This window comes from Stenella coeruleoalba (genome assembly GCF_951394435.1).
Source record: "Stenella coeruleoalba genome assembly, chromosome: 11".
NCBI lineage: Eukaryota > Metazoa > Chordata > Mammalia > Artiodactyla > Delphinidae > Stenella > Stenella coeruleoalba.
In genome coordinates this window covers 29,198,573-29,218,562 of record NC_137157.1, presented here as the reverse complement: position 1 = coordinate 29,218,562, position 19,990 = coordinate 29,198,573, and the positions used below count along the sequence as shown (strand labels likewise).

The 19,990-nt window shown below is 36.5% G+C and overlaps 1 protein-coding gene across 2 annotated transcripts; it reads right to left on the bottom strand.

Annotated features, from left to right (window-relative positions):
- Positions 1-404: 404 nt before the first annotated feature.
- Positions 405-19,676, bottom strand: KERA (keratocan). 2 transcript variants are annotated; one of them, XM_079937898.1, is made up of 3 exons: positions 7,738-7,783; positions 5,534-6,427; positions 405-1,287 (listed from the first exon to the last, which is right to left on the bottom strand). In XM_079937898.1, the coding sequence occupies exons 2-3, from the start codon at positions 6,417-6,419 to the stop codon at positions 1,112-1,114; spliced, it is 1,062 nt and encodes a 353-aa protein (XP_079794024.1). In that variant the 5' UTR covers positions 6,420-6,427; positions 7,738-7,783; the 3' UTR covers positions 405-1,111. The 2 variants fall into 2 exon arrangements, with proteins under 2 accessions (XP_079794024.1, XP_079794023.1); XM_079937897.1 differs by lacking the exon at positions 405-1,287 and adding an exon at positions 18,693-19,676 and having other exon boundaries at positions 5,199-6,427; positions 7,738-7,788.
- Positions 19,677-19,990: the final 314 nt, after the last annotated feature.

The window sequence follows — 19,990 nt, the reverse complement described above, 5'->3', positions numbered from 1 at the left end:
TTTGACTCATGAGAAACAGGTATATTATGTCAAGTGATTAGAATATAAATTTTTTCTTGTGTTCACTGGATAAAAGGAAAACGGGTAGGAGAAAATATATTTTAATGTACTCATGCTAGAAAAATGGAACTAATTGTTACTATAACACTTTTTATTAAAAATATATTCTTAATAAGACTTGTGAATAAGCCTCCTGAAATAAATATTTTACTTCTGTTTTGTTGGAAAGCATTCACTCTTTTTATTTCAGAAATCCAAAAAGCACTGGCAAATATAAGACTGAACAATTTGCAATTCAAGTGGATTTCAAGTGTTAAAACACTAAGATTCTGTCAGAAATGTGTTACAATAAATGTAGAACTTTAATTACTAGAGTACACTGTACTATATCTAAGAACAGCAGATTTAAGAAATAGGTATAATGAACTAAAAATGACTATTGCTCTGTTATTTGACATTAAATGACTAGAATTTTCTTGTTATAAAGTATCCGATGCATTTCATACCCATTCTTTTTTTTTTTTTTTTTTTTTTGCAGTACGCGGGCCTCTCACTGTTGTGGCCTCTCAACCACTGCGCCACCAGGGAAGCCCTCATACCCATTCTTGAGCTAAGTACCAGACTTATACTTACAAATGTTACTTAACAATCTGAATTTAATTATTTCTTTATAATTATGATAAAGAAATACCTCATTTTTTCATTTTCTCTAGAAATTCCTACCTCCTGTTAGATGTTGTGTTTATACTGTGAATATAATATCTGCATAAGCAATTTTGAACATTTGCAAACAAATATATCCTTCCTATTGAATCACAATGTATTTGTATTATTTGGTATTAATAAGCTGTGAGAGAGACAAAAAGGAACTATCTTTGAGCTGATAAACTATCTTAACTCTGTGTCTGTTTTACTAATTAAAGAAAAGCAGTCTGTGCTACATATCATGGGGAAAAGCAACTTTGAATAGAAAAAAAGTAAGCTATACAAATAAAAATGGTGGCCATAAGCAATTAGAAAAGTGATTTTTATCTTAAACCTATGAATGGCAACCAAATTTCAGGTCAGAAATATGAACTCATTAAATGAATTTTAGATTGTTGAAGACATTTTAAATAATGACAGCCTGAAGGAGCCTGAAGCAGGTCATTAAATCCATTGGGATTGGTGGTTTGATTTCATTTCCATCCAGACGGAGGTAGCGAAGATGAGGTCCATAACTGAAGGAATCGTGTTCCGCAGGCAATGTGATAGGAGTGGTAGGACATATTACAGAGACATTCACATCTACGGAGACAAAGAAAGCGTGAATAAATGAACTGGAATACAAGAGACTAAGGATGGGAAGACCAAGAGCTATTATAACAGTCCTATGGAGGGTCTAGTGGCCTGGTCTATGAAAGTGGCAGAGAGACAAACCCTTTTCGTGTAAGCTGGAAGTTATGCATATCTGTTTTATAGAAGTAACCCTGAAAAAATGTGCAACGTACACATAGTCATCTCAGTCCATACTTTGCTATGCTTAATACAGAGCACTAGAAAGGACATATTGTTAAAAGTTGTGATGGAAAAAAGGTGTATAAGATATATCACTTGTCTTATTCCTTTAGCAAGCCAGATAAGGCATGATTTGATTACTGTAGAATGAGAAAGGTAGTATTGGGGCATTAGAGGTGGAAACAATGGTGCAGAGTTGGTACTGAAAGAATGGGTAGGTGCATGGTGGAATGGAGGAGTATGGATGCAAAGGAAGAAAGCCAGTCTATTATTAGAGAAGGTGCTTGAAAGTTACCTTAAAAAAATGCAAACACTCAAACTAGTAGTACATGATGATAAGTTTTTTATAAAGTGCAATTAATATAACTTTACATATGTGATATTTGCAGAAAACAACCTTGAATCTCCATACTTAAGTGTATTTAATTGGAAAGGAAACATTTGCCAAGAACTGAATTACAAAAATTCAAACCAGGAACTATCCCGTCAGCCTTTTCATATGGTTAAGATGTGAGAAATCATGCACCTGCCTTGGATCAGAGCCCTTGGCATCAATGTCTATACTGAAGTTAGGAGCATTCAGGAGAGAAAGCCTCTTAAACCAGCGAAATTCTGACAAGTGTGCATAATAGCTGATCTCAACCATGAATTCATGTACTCTTAAATCCTATTTTGAAACTGTTTTGAGGAAGAGATCTTCCCTTAGAAGATAAGACCCAACTAACTTTGGCAATGACCTTCCTTTTGTGCACACTGACTTGTTCTGAAGGATTTTATGCTTACAGTGAGGGTGCTTTGTTCTGATCTTATGCCATTTTGTGAATTCAACTTGCTAAAAATAATGACCCTGTATAGCAGATTTATATTCATCAAGGTATTTTTTCTTACATATATTATAACCTTATCATGACACAACCTGTATTGGGCAACATTATTATTCTCCCCACCTGGGCATTGCTGAAAGAGTGGTTCAGACGGGTAAGGCAATGTGCACCAGATATTTCAGCAAGTAAGAGGCAGAGCGGAGTCCCAGCCTCATCCCTTTCCTACTACACAGGGTCCCTTGCCTGCTGGAGAGATTATGTCCTTTCTGATGTGTTATCTCCTATCCTTATCACCCTCATGACCCATAACCCATGCATGTGTGAATAAATAGAATGTAAAAACAAGCATTCTAAATTTAATTATATTTTCATAAATTAATTATAATGTTTCTGAGAGTACCAAGAAGTAACTTGTTCGAATAGATAACATTTTTGTCAAATTTAAAGCCCCCTAAGGTGTTCAGAAGAAATAAGTATTTCCATCATTTTGGACAAGAAAAGTTCACTGTCCTATAAATTCTGAGAACTCTTCATATAAGAGGTATGTTTCTTGGCAACCACTTCATTAACAACTAGACTAGATTATGAGGTAAGAAGAAGTAAGTACTTTAGCAGTTATTATAATGCATTGTGATATAATGGTGAGCCAAGAACTCTTGCCAGGGAAATTCTTCTCTTCCATTTCTTTTCTTGGAATATAGAAATGACCATGCTTGATATCTACATTAAGCAGCAAGTAAATCAATTTCTCTTTGTTGATGTTGTTGCTGTGAAAACGATTTTTACCTCTATTGATAGAAATTTGTCTTAAGTCTCATATTCTAGGCATTGAAGAAAAATGTGCTATGATAATAACGTTGGAGTGGGGGAAAAAACACCTAATATGGGAAACCTTAGGTTCAGGTCCTGGCTATTATACTTATCCTTTGTCCTTGGAAAAATAGCCTCACTTAGTTGAGCCTCAGTTTTTCTTTCTTCAGAAATTCCTAATAATAGCACACAAGGTTCTTTTGATGATTAATTTGTGGTTCTTAAAGTGTGGTCCCTGGACCAGCAGCGTCCATACTACCTGAGAACTGCGTGGTTAGACCCCACCCCATACCTGTTAGGTGGGAAACCCAGAGGCTGAAGCCCAGCAGCCTGTGTTTTATAAGCCCTCCAGGTGATTCTGATGCACATTAAGGTATGAGAATGATTGGAAAATAGAAATATATGAGAAAACTTTGAAAAAAACGCTCTAAAATAAAAGTGGAGGAAGAACAGAGTCCTCTTCTTTGTGTAACTTTGTAAAACTATGTAAGTACCTAGCATAGGTGCCCAACTATGTGCTGAATTTTGCTATCTCACTCCTGAACACTCTCATTCTCAAGTTCCCACTTCAGGGGAATTCCCAATTCACAAATGTGCTCTATGTGGAATCCCTTTAAATTAACTTCCTACATCAAATGTCTATGGGACTTTTGCTGTCAGGTAAGGAATGCACCTGTAGAAGCACAGAACTTTCATCAGGAAAAAAAATTACATTTATTTAGGTTGATATTAGCTGCTGTACTATTGGGTTCAGTGCACAGATTCAGCTATTAACATTTTTTTTTTCTGTTGCATCTTTTGCTTTAACTACAAGATTAAACAATGTGTCTCATCACCATGGAAAAAACTCACTGCGGTGGGAGCAGCCTGCTCATGAGTTCCTGGATTTTATGCTCAAGTATGCTGTTAGAAAAAAACCAAAAAATACTGAAAAACTGAAGAGTACCCAGTGCAAAATAGTCTATTCTTATAGGTTGGATGTTTATGTAATTATTTGCTTAATGAAAAGTTTAGTGAGTAATAAGCAGGCAGCACAACCTTCTGACAATTATCTGTGTCATTTTCCTGCAAACTATCCAATTGATTCTCATTTTAGGGATGTATTTTATAAGGTTGTTCAGAAACCTCTTCAAGATTAGCTTTCCAAAGGGCTTGTGCTAGGGTGGAGCATGCATGGATACTTGCCAGGCTGGTATCATCCCCTGTAGCTGGACCAAGATATCGTCTGCATCTACACCTGAGTCATCCTGGTCTCAGGCATAATTGTGAAGATGCTAAGTTTGCCTGTAACGTCTCCAGCCCCTTCTTTCTATAACCACTTGTTCCCTTCATGGCACCTCTGCCTCCAAGACACTTTGCACTCATCTCTCACACGGGGAGGGGGAAGGGTACGCTGGGACGAAGTGAGAGAGTAGCATTGACATATATACACTACCAAATGTAAAATAGATAGATAGTGGGAAGCAGCCGCATGGCACAGGGAGATCAGCTCGGTGCTTTGCGACCACCTAGAGGGGTGGGATAAGGAGGGTGGGAGGGAGACGCAAGAGGGAGGGGATATGGGGATATATGTCTACATATAGCTGATTCACTTTGTTATACAGCAGAAACTAACACAACACTGTAAAGCAATTGTACTCCAATAAGGATGTTTAAAAAAAAAGCTATTTTCAGGAAAGGAGTGTATATTCTACCTTGTTGACTGCCATTAGTCCTAAGGAGTTGCCAACTTCCAGGGAATTTATTTCAATTTCAATTGAGCAAAGCCTTAAAGTACAATATTGGTTTCCCATGTATGGTCCCCAGAACATCAATCTCAGCATCCCTAGGAAACTTGCTAGAAATGAAAAGTCTCAGGTCCCACCAGACCTACTCAACCAGAAGCTCTGTGATGGGGCCATCCATTTGTGTACTCTAAAGTTTGAGAAACCCACTGATCTAAAGCAGACATTCTAACTAGGGTGATTGTAGGCATCAGCTGTCCTATAGGTTTCAGGACAGAGGTCCCTTCCTGATACCTCCTAAATCATATTCCTTCTATTACTATTCATGAGGTTGCTTGTGGCTGGGGTACACTTTCTTCAATAAGTCTGCCCACCGAGGCAGAAATATCAGAATCTCCTCAGAGTAAAAGAAGATAGAGACATTTAGTTTCTCCAACAGGTAATAGCCCTCTGTAGATTACTAAAATACACTTTTCAATTTGCAATTTGAACATTTGAACTTCTTGGTTCATCGACACTGTCTGTGAATAGACAAAACTTGAAAATACACTAAAAAAATATCTAAGGGCATGAGAGCTGGAGAGAAAATGAACATTATTGATATTCTTAAAGAAGATATAGAATAAATTTAATAACCATGAATATCTTAGTCAAAGACACACCCTGATGGTTACTTACTTTTAATTTTGTTATGATCGAGGTGAAGGTGCTGCAGATGAGCACTGATTTTGGGGACCTTTGTGAGTTGATTGTGAGACAGTTGAAGATCTAGAATTGATGATACATTAAAACCACTAGAAGGGAGGCCAGCATCTGATAATTTGTTGTGGTTGAGTCTCAGGAAGGCCACTTTAGGAATCACATTAAAATAATTTTCTGGTATTCCTTCAATGGAATTGTTGTCTAAAAACAGCTGCATAGTGTTGGCTGGTAATCTTGGTGGCATATTCCTCAGGGAATTCTTAGCCATATTTAGCTGCATGAGGTTCTTGAGTCCTTTAAAGGTGTCTCTTTGAAAGGCATTGTCTAATAGTTTATTGTGCTGCAGGTCAAGAAGGGTCAGGTTCTCCAGATTGCTAAAGGTCCCTTGAGGAATTCTGGACACCTTGTTTCTAGCTAATTGTAATTGTTCTAAACTTCTTGGCAATGGAGAAGGTACCTCCTCTAGCTCATTATCTTCCAGAAATAAGAAAAGCAGCTTCTTCAGTTGGCTCAGGGCTCCTTTTTCAATTCCATAGTTGGTTATTTTGTTCTTGTTTAGATTTATCCATCTCAGCTGGGTGGCATTCTCGAATGGCTTCTCAGGAATGGTTTCTATCAGGTTGTTTTCAAGATAAAGATACCAGATCCTTGATGGTATAGCAGGGATTGCTTTGAGAGCCCGGTTTTCACAGTACAAAGCGGTAGGGAAACTGGGGGGACAGAAACATTCCCTGGGACAATGGAAGTCATGCATCATCCAGTCCTCTGGATCATTTGCCTCATAAACCTGTCTCACACTTCGAGTCCATACAGTATCTGTTATGAATAACACCCAGATGATGAAACAGATTGTGGTTGCCATTTTAGTACCTAGAGTAAGGGATACAATTGTCAGATGTTTAACGATCTTGACCTTTAGATAACTGCATGCGCCAAAATGATCCATAAACATTGCTTCTTCAAGGGGGGTGGGGAGGTAAAGACATGTCAGCATTTTATGCATATTTATCAACGAATACCCATCTATTTAGTGGGCACTATCTGCAAAGCATTTTTGCAAACACTGAAACTGACTCACCAACTTGTAACTTTCTGGTTTTAACCCAATCACAATGAAAACCAAGAAAGAAAAAGCAAATTTTAGGAACTCTTAAGTGCTTTTCCATTTCAAGCTATTTAATGCAAGGAAGTTAACTGAAATCCAGAGTTGAACACACAGAGTACAAAAAAGTGACCTTTTAATAACTCAAATTTAGAGTCTATGTTGTTCCTAAGAAGTTGGCATATGTTTTCACTTTTACTCCTAAATGAGCAGAACATCTGGATGAGATTTCCCAGGCTCTTTGGCCCTTCAACCAAAGAAATAGATCAAAGAACATTTTAGCAACTTTTTGTGAAGGAAAATTTTAGGATTTGAAGAAAAATGTGTGATTAATCTCTTGCTCTGTTGCTCAACTTCTCAGGTAAGTTTTATTTTGGGGGTTTAGGGAAAGACTTCTAATATTTTAAGTAGAGGATCAAGTTGTTTAGCCAAGAAATTTGGATTATGAAACTCTCTATATAGATATAGCTATAGATGTTGATACAGATATATATCACACTTACATAAGTAAGCAGTGTTACTATGGTTGATAAGAAACAAAACAAAGAACATGCTCAGGATACAGGTGGATCTCCATATTTTCAGTATGGATGCTAACAGAGCAAAGGTTAACACTTACTGATATGTGATACATTTAAAAGACATAAATCCTCCCCGTTGAGTTTCAACAAGGTTATGGGAACAAAGAACTATCCCAACAGGAAAATAATATGTATCTATATAACAATAACGTTCTTATCAATGTACATTTAGTTCAAACACTTGGTAATAAAGACCAAATAAATTTCACTGATTCCTTAGGAAGAGATAAAATCAGCATCATTTAGAAATGCTGATCTTTCAATTTTGCCCTAAATCGAGGGAAATGACAAGCACAGGGCAGCTTCTGCAAGCTGTCAAATTTCTTGCGATTGCAGAATACTGCTCTGGTCATCTTCCAACAGAGACACATTAAAACATTATTTTTTTTTTCAGAATAGGGATTTGCTTTAGTTATTGAAGCAGTAACCCTGCCTCTGATGAATCATAACTTTGAATTCTTAACTTTAAGAGTTTTGAAAAGCGTAAAATAGTTTACCTTGCTGTCCAGGAATGTATCGCTGAGTCCTGTGTCTGGATCTGAAGTTTGCTAAAATCAGTTAAGAAAAAAAAAAAAAAACTTTGACTAGAAGAATTTGTTTTTATTTTATGCTGTCTAGCCTCCTACGAGAAAAAAGAAAACCTCCTCTGACCAGTCACCATGAACACCTTTGATCTATTGTTTCCACTTTGACAGAGCTTCAGAACACCGCTTACCTCAGTTTTCTTGGATCTTCCTCGTCCCTTTCTATTGGTCACTGCTCATTCAAAGTAATGGATTGACCCAGGCTCCACTGTCGTGTTTTGGTGAATCCTCCCTAATATATATGCATCCATGGCTCCAGCTTTAACCCCTCCAACAACCACAGCACCTCAGTACCTAGACAGCCCAGCACAGGAAATTCTGACTTTAATCTCAAGAACCTATAACAAAATTCAGTGCAACTTTCATTCTGAGTTCACAGTCCCAAAGATATTGTAATGCACTGATCTGGAGACCTGATCTAACAGCAAGAAACTAAAAGCAGTTTTGATTTCAACTACAACAAAAAGATTTTAAAGCATTTTTCTCTAGATGATCTTTTTAAAAAATTGGATACAAAGACATAAAGACCAATGTTTTCTGTTTATATGGAAATATTTTATTCATTTTTTTGTATAAAACAGATGCTGGGATTACATTTAGATATATTGTTTTTGGTCAAGGGGTAAAAGATAAAAAATGTATTTGAAAAATTTAAAAGTGAAATCAGGAAAGCTCTACCTGATGTTGGCACTAAATATGGTGTATAGAAATAATTGTTTTATAGAAATAATTTTTGTGTCTCTATTTCATAGTGGAAGCTTTATTCCAAATAATTATTAAAATGAGATTTTTCTTTCCTGCATTATAAAAGATGTTCTGCATTTAGGCCATTATAGGACATTCTGCTGCACTGTTTTGTTTTTTGTTTTTCTTTAACATACAAGTTTAGGATAATATGTCTTCCAGTTCTTGTAATTTGAGGGAAAAAAATGGTATGCCTCTTAAGGAAAGACAAAAAGTTTTGAAAATCTCATTTTCAGATATTACCCTGCTGATTGATTGTAATCATTTTGTTTTTCAAAATCTATCGTATTCTGGGAAAAGGGAGTTGTATTGATATCACTCATTCAACACTGCCCACATAAATATTATCAAAGATAGAACACAGTGAAGAGGGGAGAGCACTGGACTCAAAAAATTTTTTCTGAACCACTTACTTCTTTTCTCCTAAACACAGTTTTGTCATCTACAACATACTGCTGGGGGCTTCCCTGGTGGCGCAGTGGTTGAGAGTCCACCTGCCGATACAGGGGACACGGGTTCGTGCCCCGGTCCGGGAAGATCCCACATGCCGCGGAGCGGCTAGGCCCGTGAGCCGTGGCTGCTGAGCCTGCGCATCCGGAGCCTGTGCTTCGCAACGGGAGAGGCCACAACAGTGAGAGGCCCGCGTACCGCAAAAAAACAAAAACAAAAAAAACATACTGCTGGACTACCTCGCAAGGTTGGCCCTAATTTGTTGTAAATGATTAGGAAATGTTAGCCTTTCTGTAGCATTAGCCCTACACTTTCAACTGAAAAATACCTTTAATTTTCAAGGCCTTGATAGCTTAAGATCAAATTCAGACATGATCTCTTAGTAGCCCAACAGGTACACTTCTATCATATTTTAAGAAAAAAATCAAGTGTTAATTTGCTTTTGTCACAATGATCTCCTCTCTCTACTGCACTTTTCCTTTTCTCTTTCTTCTTTTTCTAAACCCTCAGTATAAAACAACAGATGATGTCTGAATCTGCACGGCCCGCTTTAGCTACTCTCTTATTTCTTAATTTTCTTTTTTAGCCAAACTTATTTTAGTCATTTCTTAATTCTATTACACAAATTTTGCTATGTGTCCATTGTAGGAAAATTAGTTGTACATTGGCTGCCTCCAATTTCTGTTTCTTATTCACCATTCCACCCATGATTCACCCGTCAAAATAAGGTTTCTAATCCCTCTGCTTCCCTCACATTGCTCTAACAACAACAACAAAAAAGCAATAACCTTCATATTTACTAATCTGTTGAAGTCTTTTAGTGTTTCGCCTACTTGACTTGTGACTTTTGGCAATGCAGACCCACCCCTTTAATAAAATGTTTCTTGGACTACATTCTCTCCTAGTTTTTCCTCCCCTTTCTTTGTGACTTCTCTCTATCTATGTTCTGAAGCTCTCTGTTTCCTCTAACAGTTTTTTAAAAAGCTTTTCTAGCATTTAAGTCTCTTTGAGATTCTAAGATCTCAAAGATTTTTAAACGATTCCAAGGTTTTAACCATTCCCTTTATTATGATGACTCCTGAGGCTCTTTCTTCAATCTAGCCTACGGAAGAAAAACAGCACTCCAATGTGTGTATCCACTTGCTTTCTAGACATCTCCTGTTGCAGGTCTCACAGCCATATATCTAAAATGAAATTCACTATCTCCCTTTAACTGCTCTTGTCACTTTATACTTTTGAGTGATGCTATCATCTTATTCAGTCTCCTAAACCAGAAATCTGGAAATCATTCTCAACTCTTCCTTCTCATTTTGTGAGCATATGATAGCAATCACATTTTAAGGACGCTGGGAGACATGATATAAATTAAAATGATCATCTACAATGCTTGCCAGGTTTGGTATCATTGTTTCCAGACTAAAATATAGGATGTCTTCTGCTGTTAGTATAATCTCTGTTTGTCTGTGTCTTAATTTTTCCCATTACAATTCAATCTACCCTTCTTTGATTACTGATTCCTGAAGGATGGGGACTTAACTCTTCATTAGGACTGCTTAAGTGGAAGTTCAATAAATTAAATTAAGACAATGGTGCGAACCTCTGAGTCATGCTAGTTGTTATAAGAATTAATGGAAGACTCTGCCCAGTCTTATCTGACTCTGCTAAGAGGGAAAAATGAAGCCTAATGTGTAACGATGTGGCTTTGAAATTGTCCTTCTAATGACAAACTAATATTTTAGAAGTCCCTGGGGCTTTGGACATGGTAGGTATCCAATAACTATTTACCAAATAAGCAAATGAACAAATAAACGCATAAGGCACATGTATCATTTTGATAATTATGATTTTTTTGATCAGCATAACTACTATGTGAATAGGAATATAGTGAAGAACCTTCAAAATATGGTAAAAAAATGTGAGTTAGAGTCTTCCTGTTGCATCTTACTAGCTGTTTATGTGGGCACAGGTTATTTAACCATCGTAAGCCTAAGTCTACCCATAATGCACCTGTTCTGACTACCATGAAGCGTTGTTTGAAAATCAAAGAAGATAATGACGGTGAACATGTCAGAAGGCCCAGAAATTTCTTTCAGCAGAGAATGTGATAGTTGGTATCTTGGCCTTCCTGAGAAAAGTCCTAGAAACTTGAGATGGAGTCAAAGTCTTGGTGGCTTAACCTCTTTTACTTCTGTTAGTACATTTTGATGTTTCCTGTCTGCTTATCTTGCTTCTACTTCTTAGTAAAAGGGAGGATGCTTTGCTAAACTGTCTTAGACTGGGGAATTTGTCTTGTTGCATTCCTAAAGATCGTTGACATTTAAAAAAAGAAGGCGATGCATAAAGGTATAAAAGACACGAAACTCTAGTAGGATTTCAAATTTGTTGGCATATGTATCTGATGATTCTATGTTAGCAATAGTTGGACTGTTAGGTGCTCCCAGGACCTATGTTTATGTCCAACTGACTATACGTTTACTAAGAGAAATAATTTTCTCTTCATAGATCAATTTTAGCCTGTTTAACTAAATTCTGTCAAAAAATTTAAAAATATAAAAGGAATCCACTAAAATATATAGCTGACACACATGCATATACATGTGTATTTAAATGTTTTCAAAATAATACATTTAAAATATAGCAATGACACATTTAAAAGGTCAAAATTACTACAAAACTGATAATGCACCAAGCAGTCCCCCACCCCACACTTTGGTGTAAGTCCTGCTCCCAAGAGGCCATTGTTTTCAACTCTATTCTGGATTTCTTTTAACATTTACTTCAATATCCTTGCTTGTACTTTTTGTTTAACTTATCAATTTTAAACATCAACTATTTTCTTTTATTTTTTTATTTTTATTATTGGAGTATAATTGCTTTACTATGTTGTGCTAGTTTCTGCTGTACAATGAAGTGAATCAGTTATATGTATATATATAACTCCTCCCTCTTGGACCTCCCTTCCCTACCCCCCCGAATTAGATAAAGATTTAGCACATTTGCTCATTCCCACTCTTACCCCACCTGCAACCATTATTCCTTTCAATAACTCCTAATGTATGTATACCACAAACTTTGATTAAATATTTACTGCATGTTATTACATAATATAAATATTGTTTACTGCTGAAGAAAACAGTGCAAAATTAGTTTAATTCCTTCATTGTATTGCACTTATTTGCCATATATATATATATATATATATATATATATACAGACATACATATATATGTGACGTTCTGTATACATATATATCTATGTCACTAATATTTTCCGAAACAGAATTATTTCTCAAACAGAATTATAAAACCATTTTGGAAATATTTTGCACCCAGAGGGTAGGGTAACATAGTGTGCTGGTTAAAAGTCAGATCTGCTTGGGCTTGAATAAATCTGTCTTATTTACTAGCTGTGAAATATTAAACAATTATTTATCTTTGCCTTAGTCTTCTCATCTGTAAATTAAGGATAACAATAATATAAATAATCATAGTAATAATACTGCCTCATAAGATTGTTATGAAAATTAAATGAGTTAGTATTTTTAAAGCATCTAGAACATGGTAAAAGTGTTCATAAAAAAAACCAGAAATATTAAGTTCACTTTTTTCTCCTGGGAGCTATTTCTTCTGGAATTCCATATCCTCCTACTTCAATCCAGTTTGCTTGCTGTTGTAAACCAACCTAAGCAAATTTGGTAAATGACAATTTTTAAGTTCTTTGTGGTACATTTCAGTTGACTCATAATTAATGAGGGCTATAGGAATCTTCCCCTACAACCTACAAAGAGGTGTTAAGTTTGATGAAAATAAGTTCAACTGTATGTTACATAACAGGCCTTTATTTTGCACCAAATATTTAAAAAATTCATGAAGTGAGTCTCCATTATAAGATTTCTTCAAATGTTAACTAAGCTTACCTAAGGTGTCAAAACTAATGCAAATTCAATATCTTATAATCTATAATGGAAAAGAATAGATATATGTATGTATAACTGAATCACTTTGCTATACCTCTGAAACTAACACAACATAGTAAATCAACAATATGTCAAAGAAAAAAAACAAACAACAAAATCAGCTTTCTCTGACAAAGTACTGTCTTTTAAAGTACACTTATGAATAATAGAATCCTTGGTTTCTGGTCCAGTGAGATTGTTGTGGTCCTGGACTTCCTTCAGCCATCTCCTGGGTTAGATCCCTTGTTACTTTCTGAATCTTGTGTTCTCTTCTTTCTTGGTTAACTCCACAGCATTGGGGGAACACAGCTTCTGATCACTTCCTGTGCACGTGAGTTACCTCTCTTTTTTTGTGTGTGTGTGAAGTCACGTTTATAAAAATGTGTTTACTCAGCCCATCTGCTTAAGTGATATTTCGACTAGATACAATTCTAATTTGAAATAATGGTCCTTCCAAATTTTGAAGATACTCAAGAAAGTGATTGTCTTGTTGCTTCTTGAGTTGAAATAGAAAAGGTTAATAAAATTTTAATTTTCAGTTTTTAGAATGTGACCTTTTTTGCTCTCATTAAACTTTTGAGATTTTCCTTTCATCTTCAGTTTCTGAACTATTACAATATGTCTTGAGAGGGTGTATTTCACTCACTCACTGGGTACCCAGGGAGTCCTTTCAATCTAGAAATTCACGTCCATATGGTCCATCCATTTTTTTCTATTTTCTCTTTTTGAAAATCTTAGATGGTGCACCTCCTTCTTACACTGTCTAAATCTTTGATCTCTTCTTTTCTGTTTCCATTATCAAAAGATTTTTATGCTTTCCAACAGATTTCCTTAATTTTGTCTTCTTTAAAATTTCTGTATCATACTTCATGTATTTACTTTGGAAACATTCTCTGGTTGTTCCCTTCCTAAAGCATTCTTTTATTTTATGTAATTACTACCTTCTCTTTTAATCTCTTCAAAACGAGACTAAAAACTACAAGGTTTCGATAGTATTGTGAGTTTTTTTCTGCTCCCTGCAAGAATTTCATTTCCCTTGATATCTTTTTTTTTTCTTGGCTTGATTTGACCTATAGAGGTATTTCACATTGGAAACATTCCTCACATAGCTGATGGTGCTTTGCTGAATTTTGATACTTAAGAAGAAGCACTAGTAACCTTATTAGAAGATCTATGAGAATCAATAGCACTTGTCAGCTAAGGATCAGGTATTCTGTCTCTCTTTTATATATATATTACACACATACACACACATATTGGGAATAAATTGAAAAAGTCAACACATATTCTTCTTAGTGTACTTTTTATAACTTTGATTTTTTTATTAAAACTGCTAACATGAATTTTTTTGGTTGTGAGTAAATAGCAAATAACCTTCCATGCATAGTTTAGCCTTTGTATATGAAGCATCCTGAGGCTATGCTGTCCAAAATTTATCTGAAACTAGTAGCACACCCTGTCACTTATAAGCTATTTATGTTTTGATTCAATTTTGATATTTATGACTCTCTCTGGTGCCGGTTCCTCCAAGACTCTACAAGAAGACTTTGAATACCTAATCAAAAAATAAAAATAAAAATATCTCTGTGATTCTTGGGTGAGCTGTGTTACCAACCATCCAGAACCAATATGCTCTAGGATTGTTCTCCTCCAGCTTCTCAAGCTCCCTCCATTTCTACAAATGTTCCACCTTAGCACTATTGGCTTTCAGAGGATACTAAGATAACAGGAAGTGAGCAACTTGAAAGCCAATTAGTTTAAAGCTCGCCTCCAAAGCACTTCAGATGAGGTCTCTTACAAGAAGGCATTTCATCAGAATAGTGAGAATTAGACTCATAATGTCTCCAGTATGTTGAGGAGATCCATTGAGTCAAATATGGATTCTTGTTCTCCTTAGCTTCTTATCGAACTGCCTTCCAGGGCATCCCAATCAGTCCTATACTGTTGCAGCATTTCACTCTCAATTTCTTCCTACATATCGTATAATTTTGATTATAATTTATATAATTATAATTGTATTTATACTCTTCTTAGTCAGCTGGTCATAGAGAAGGCCCCCATGAGCCCCCGTGTACTTGATGAATCAGCACTGCTGAGCAATTGAGATTAGGCTAGCTAGATCAGGTAATACTAGGTTTATGAGTAGTTAACGTCAAATTGTTGTTTAGCTTCCCCTTGGGTCCAGTTTCTTAAAAGGATAGTAGTTATTTGCTAAATATAAGCATATCCTTGCTTTGGAAAGCTAGGGTTTTAATTCTCTTACTAAGGCTTACCACACACTACATATAGCAACCTGACCTACTATGAACCCTTTAAATATCATTTAATCTGATGAGTGATAAGTAGCAGGATCACTGTGACCTCTGCTGTCTGGAGAGCCTTCTCTTGCCATGGGACAAACTCAAATCTTACAGCTTCTCAGCACGAGACTCACATGCAGTAACATGTGGCCTCCAAAATTCAAAGAGACTATTCATGTTCCTAGTGGCCATAGAGACATGGTTCAGCAAGCTGTCTTCACTTTAGAGAGCTAGCCCAACTTTCCTTAGACCTCTTAACCTTTAAAATAAATCAATAACTTGACAGCCCTATATTCTTCCATTGTATTTGGCTCCAATGTGCTGGCATTCAAGTGTCTAATTAATGTATCTAGCTAATAAAGTTTACCCTCTAGGTTGTATCACATGATGTTCTGTGAGATGGTATTTCTGCAGACTATAATGTGGTACAAAGCCAAGGAGTTAACACAATCCAGAAACAGTATGGCAAAATTATATTACTGTTCCTGTCTGGTGAAATAAAACAGACTGCTTCTAGTAATTTTGTTTATTGGAATAGAGGAGAAAGACATTATTCAGATCAGTTGCTTTATACAAAGTACTAAGAGCTATAATGATTTGGACCCCATATGGAACAGCAGTTGCAACAGAAGTTGCCATCTAATTAAACTTTGGAAAATCCAATTTTATCTTCTCAAACTATCCTTCCACTACTAAACACAAATGAGAATCCGCTGAGGATCATTAGCCCTGCACTTTTAAGTCACTAAAGATGGCACTAATATTTCTGATTTTTATTGAAGGATTATTGCTATTAGTTTAATATTTTTGTAGGAGTAGAAAGCTCTGCAATTTTCAACTTGGTATTTCCAATCAAAATGTTCCTTTTGCATGGGTTACAGAGCTGATGTAAGAATCCATCATATTTTGAAGTCATCTATTCCAGCTGTACAAGAACTTGGGTAATAAATATGGGAAGGATAAAGGTAGCTTCTCCACTTGTCATTTTAACATCAAAATACCCTCAGTAGTGGACTGCAGAAGTGTCCTGTGTCCCTGGGAATTAGTTGTGTTTCAAAACCATGTTTTCTTTCACAGGGCACAGTTACTTTGGTAACGAACTCTGGTTCTTTTAGGCGAAGACTAGGTTAAAAAAAAAAAATAGTAGCACACACTTGAGATATCATTGCAAAGTACTTATTTAAGACAAGATGCCCTCTCTTTCATTCTGGTGACTCGAGGTCCATGATTTACCTATGTTTTAAAAATTCAGTGGAGGGCAGAAGTTCCATATCATATGTCATAATGACACACTCAAGGCTCTGATGAGCAGTTCTGGAGGGTTATTAATTTCACAAATCAAATAGCTCTACAGAGGACTTCACACCTCTTTCATTCCCAGAAATCTAATTCTCAATTGGCTGTTAAGTTCTTTTTGGATCAGACTATTCTGACTTTGTACTGATCCTGATATCTATTAATGGAAAATGTATCTGTTTTACTCATTGGTAGTTAAGTGACACTACGTTATCTCTTCCACTCCAGATTTGCCCTTCCTCACTGAAATCAGGGAATCAATTTTCATTGCTATGCCTTCCACCAACAATTCATGGACATCACTAAAATCTTTTTAAAGATACTGGTATTCCCATCTCCAATATACGTCTCAATTGGTGAAGATGGATGGGTGGATTATACATGATAAAAACCCATTTTATCATATAGTATAAGAATTCCATTTTGTGAAAATTTTTATTTTGTGCTTCTATACTATGCCAAGGAATCAACTTCATTTAATGTATGCTTCCGTTGAGTTCCATTTTGCGGTGTTTCAGCAAACTAACAGACTCCCAGCTCCTTAAACTATGTTAATGGATCCACAGTCTCTGAAAGTACACTCATATAACTAATTCAGCTTTATCTAATGTTATCATTCTCTCTCCTTGGTTGAGTACCCTCAGAATCCATCCATCTTTTCCAATTTTTAGCCAATATACGTTAGGCAATTCCTGTAGTTCATTTATAACAGTATTTCCATCTCTAGATTTTACTTTCTAATTGATATCCTGTTGCTCCTTCTTATTATAGGTGGGAATCATTGAAGGTTAAGGGGAATGGGGCATGAAAAGGATAAATTCCCTCCTAAAGTTAATGCCTTGAGTTGAGGAACTAGTTGCATCTTCAAAAAGGAAGGAATTGCTTTACAAATCAAGTAGTGTGGGGCTCTTTCAGCAAACAAAGGAGGTTCGGTGGGGCTGAGAATCATGACCACTCCTTCTCATCTGTATCTTATTGTCTAATCCCTATGCCAATTCTTGGGTGGCCCTCTATTTCCAGATCAGTGGCTAACTTTGTTGGACTTATGAACAAATTGGACTTACTAATGTGCTCTTGGAAGGAACTCGTTTGTACGTAGGGGACTTACTGTACGGTTTTTCAAAGCCTTACCCTCAGGAAATGTGTCATTTCCGGTAACTATACAGGGCCCATGTCCCATTTTTGTGGGTCACTGTCATCCAGACTCTTACCTCTGAATAATTTCAGGGTTCTGACTGCCTTTTACCTAAGCTATGCAGATAACCAATGTGAATTCCCCAATATTTCCCAATAATCTGATGTCAATAATGGATTTCTGGTATTGATATCTTTTTCTACTAGACTCCTTGGCTATAAATACCAGAGAATAATTCCGGGTGTTTCAACAAAAAAAGGGTTTCTTTGAAAATGATAGGTGGAATCACATAAATGAGAAGAGGGTGGAAGAGTGAACCTGGAAAACAGGCAGAAGATAAGGAAGCTTTAAAAAACTAGATAGAAATCATCTGGCCAGGAAGCATTGCCATTACTGCTGAATATCACTGGAACCAGAGGGTCTTACCAACAGCCTTCACTGGGGGCCACCGCAGATGAATTCTAAGCCAAGAACACGCCTCTCCTTGGCTAAGCCTGCCATAAGCTCCACCCTGGCTTTATGAGGCTGGGAAGAGAAGAGATACTTAGGGGCTACTGAGCCCCACTAAGATTACAATCAAGGGCAGTTTTCTACATATAAGAAAAAGGTCTGGAGGTGGGACAGATGAAAAAGTGACAGACCTTTACTCAGGAATATGTAATTGCCTGATTAAAAGCATGAACTGGACACTTTTCGGCACAGAAGCCTTCATGATCGTCCCTTGCTTACTCCAGAACTCTGTCTTGATGGGTCCCCCACCCTGCATCCACAAGCCCTCTGCTATAGCCTCACCCAGATTTTTGCAGTTTTCTGAATTTACTGTTATATCTTCACTCCAAGCGTTGCTTGTGATGCTTGCTCAACCAAAATCCCCTTACCACCCATCCGTCTGTAGAACACAACAAATACAGCATCACTTCCTCAACGAAGGCATTCAATACTACTCTCCTTTAGAAATAAGTACATGCTCCTGTTAGAACCTACTTACCCAATGTAGACTCAATTCCAGCTAACAATTTGTGATTGTCTCTCTGTCTTCTACGCTACAAGTTTCTTGATGACAGGCAATTCTTTTTTTGTTTGTCGTTTTGGCCTTGGAACCCGATTGAAATTCCCGACAGATATTTATTGCAAAAACATTTCTCTTTATATAACAATTTAATCAGGCTGAGGTGTGATAAGCGGGAAGGCAGCCATTAAACAAGGCTGTCAATGCGGCAGGATTGTCTCCTCCTGCTGCTGGGTGTGGCGTAGTCATGGCCGTTCATTAGAAATTAAAGCGGAACTGAAATCCATTTACTGCCTGGTGGCGTGGAGCGCTGTTCTTACAGCTTAACCCAGCGTCTCCCGTATGCTGTGAGGCCGGCATATGTCAAGCAGCCTCCAGCTGTAATTCCAAGAAGGATCACTTTCATATGCTTTCCCTATGGCCCTAGACAGTTAGTTGAGCTCAGATACACTTGATTTTCCTGGAGCCACAGGTTGGAGGCAGCAGGAAGAAGGACTGGAGAGGTGACAGGGAGAAGGGCAGGCAATTCTTTTTCTGCCTTTTTCCCCCATTGACTAACAGCATTGTGCTGGTATATCATAGGGGCTCAACGGCTGCTTATATGATGAGGAAGATAAATTGAATTTCGTCAATAGTTCTCATAGCCCTTTTAGTCCAATTTTAACTCCCTAACAAAATAATTTTAAGCTACCTGTCCCCTTGAATTTTAAGCATTTAATTCTTAACTCTTCTCTCCATTGTGAGACTTGGTTATAAAATATTTAATATTATTAATAATTAGCATATTTATCGTTTATCTCAGTAAGAATTTTCATTTCTACTGATTGTAACTACTCTCTGGGATTGAATAGTCCAATTAATTTCTTCCCTATGTATAGGCTTTTCCTTTTTTTTCTTTTTTTTTTTTACTAAATACTTTAGGCATTTAGTAAAACTTTTAGGGCAAAAATCACCTATGAATATGGGCTTTTTGTATTTTCCTCAAATTTTAAAATATGTTAGAGAAAAATAGTTTTAAATAAAAACATTGCTGTAGTAGTTTCCTCACTGGAAGGTAAATTATTTTTTTAAAGGATAGCTAAGATAGTATGTAATTAAATGCTAAATGCTGACTTCAACTATACACAAGAATTCAGTGAGAACTGGATTATAATGGTTAAGAAAGTCTCCAGAGTCAGGAACCTAACTAGCTGTGACTTTGGGTCACTCACTCAGCCCTTTCCATTAGTAAAATAGAGGCAATGATGACATTACCTCATTGGTTGTTTTGAAAATTA